The following is a 2,339-nucleotide window of genomic DNA, read 5'->3' as shown; positions in this document are numbered from 1 at the left end:
TGTTACACACTGGACCTTTATGTAATAGATGTGTGTGATATGTGTATTAGCAAAGTATGACTGGATTCTCTGATTCTATGGAAACTATATGTGCACAGATGAATTTTGATTGTTTCACTCAACTTGTAATTTATTCATTGAATAACCACCAAATTTCTCTCTACCTCTCTCTGTATGTATCTGTTTTTTTAGGATGGCATGGGAAATCTGCGGGTGACCAAAGAAGGTGTCAGATTGGAGGGAGTGTCCGAATTCCTATTGCCTTTATACGTCAAAGAGATCGAGTCTCGTAGGGTAAGCCCACATGTCTGCGTGAGTGTTAGTATGAGTGTTTGTGCCTTTATTGCTCAAAAAGAAAGTCATGCTGCATTATAGAATTAAAATCTATGCATTGTTTCACTATTCACTTTGATTCTGACGTTAATGTAGTCATGTGTGCATGTGTATGTATATGCCCTTATGTTCCAACCCCTATAATGAGCAGAATTCAGATGCTGTTCCCAGCAGTCGGGGTCTATTTGTCATGTGACATATTATAGGGCTGCATATGACCAGCACTCTTCCATATCTCCATTCATCACACACAGAATCATCATCGATCCCGTCAGCTGAGGCAACATGGACACTATGTCACTCTATATAGGACAATCCGTGTAACGCTGTGTGTATGTGAGCTTGAGCGTGTGTGTGTGTGCGCGTCTGAATAGTAAGCAGGGGGGTTGACTTTAATAGTGTCATGCTGCTATTAAGCAAGAGATTAATAGTGTGAAGGAGCAGGAAAGAAAGATATAGGACATTTGATAGACAGGACATGTATGAAATATTTAATACTCCATACAGCTGTCATGTTATTTTTCATTACTGTGAAGCTAAAAAATGTGTGATAAATCTGTATCATACTAAAACCCTGCATTGCTTTTAATGGTTGCAGTCCCTTATTAATGCTAATGCTTCTTCTTATGAGGCCTTCTGTCTGTTGGGATAGGTTACTTTACTACTTTAGCATCAGCTTCCTCTTCCACTTTCTGTTTGTGTCAAGCATGTAGATAAACCTGAAACCCCATTTACACTGATGTGTATGGTTTGTACAGCAGATAATATCAGTGAGAAACATTACCCCCAGTGTAGTCAGTTAGTTATGACACAGTATGGTAAATAGTTGTATTATACTGTCAGAAACACTGCATCTTATTTACTACATGATCATATATGTTGTAATATGTGGTACATGGCTACAGTATGAGAACTACAGAAAGCTACAGAAAACTAGAATAGTGACAAGAGAAAGAAAAAAGAGGAATTACAGCTTGAGTGAAGAATGTACTAACTAACTACTCTACATAAGACACGGTCCAGAGTGTAGGAGGGATAAAAATAAGATGGTGAATAAAAACAAAAGAGGCGAAAGAAAGGATAAAAGTAAGCTAACGGGGAATTAAGGATAAGAGTAGGGATGATGAAAAGTGAAGAATGACATGAGGAGATGGAATAAAGTGTGACAAGAGATGTTGTGGAATGAGTGAAGGAGAGGACGTATGTGGAGAAAAAAGTAATTAGGGAAGAGAAGAGAGGCAAGAGGAAGAGAAGAGGGTAGAAAGAGGAGATGAAAGGAGTATCAACAAATGCTTGTGTTGACACGTTTATGAGTGGATAGTTAAGTAGAAACTGCTTCTAACTCGGATCTCAAAATGTAACTTACATTAGATATTTATTCTTAACTGGGCAGTGAAGGGCAATGGAAAATACTGTATTTGCACTGACATTGTTGCAAATGTATGGCATGATAACCCTAAGAGCTATCAAGACCACTCGTGTAGAAAAGAAATATGATAGATGCTTTTCAAGTGCAGCATGAATCAGGTTTTCAGTACTTCAGCAACTGTTGCTACTTTCTTTTTTTTCAGATTGAAGATATATGAGTCAATTTCCTAGAACCAGCCTCACAAATCAGAAGTGAATAAGTGTAAGGAAAAGCAAATATTGTCTGTATGATTGAGGCTCCCAAACATGTCTAACACTGCCAAACATTGTAGATGTTGTGCATACAACAAGTTTTACCGATCAGCTCACTGTGCATTTGAATGTAATATTGTGATGATACAATTGCATTGCCAACCCAAAAGTCAAGTCAAGGCGATTTTATTCATACATCCCAAAATCACAAATCAATTTTCTCAAATCAAATCTGTACAAAAAGCAACACCCTCTATTCTCAACCAATAAAACTGAAATACATTAATTTAAAACTAAGGAGTCCTTTTTCTTATTTTCTTATTATTATTATTATTATTTTTTTTTAAAAACTGCTTTTTGTTTCTAACCTGTAGCACTTTGAGATC

General features: G+C 36.8%; 1 protein-coding gene across 1 annotated transcript in view; it reads left to right on the top strand.

Moving 5' to 3' along the window:
- Positions 1-2,339, top strand: part of LOC118327190 (zeta-sarcoglycan) — a 144,551-nt gene that overhangs the window by 47,047 nt on the left and 95,165 nt on the right. The window contains exon 2 of the mRNA XM_035660459.1: positions 193-294. Within this exon, the coding sequence (XP_035516352.1) occupies positions 193-294 (102 nt within the window). The remainder of the gene's footprint in view (positions 1-192; positions 295-2,339) is intronic.

This window comes from Morone saxatilis, unplaced genomic scaffold (genome assembly GCF_004916995.1).
Source record: "Morone saxatilis isolate NCDOM2014 unplaced genomic scaffold, NCSU_SB_2.0 Contig17, whole genome shotgun sequence".
Taxonomy (NCBI): domain Eukaryota; kingdom Metazoa; phylum Chordata; class Actinopteri; family Moronidae; genus Morone; species Morone saxatilis.
This window is presented reverse-complemented; position numbering and strand designations above follow the sequence as displayed.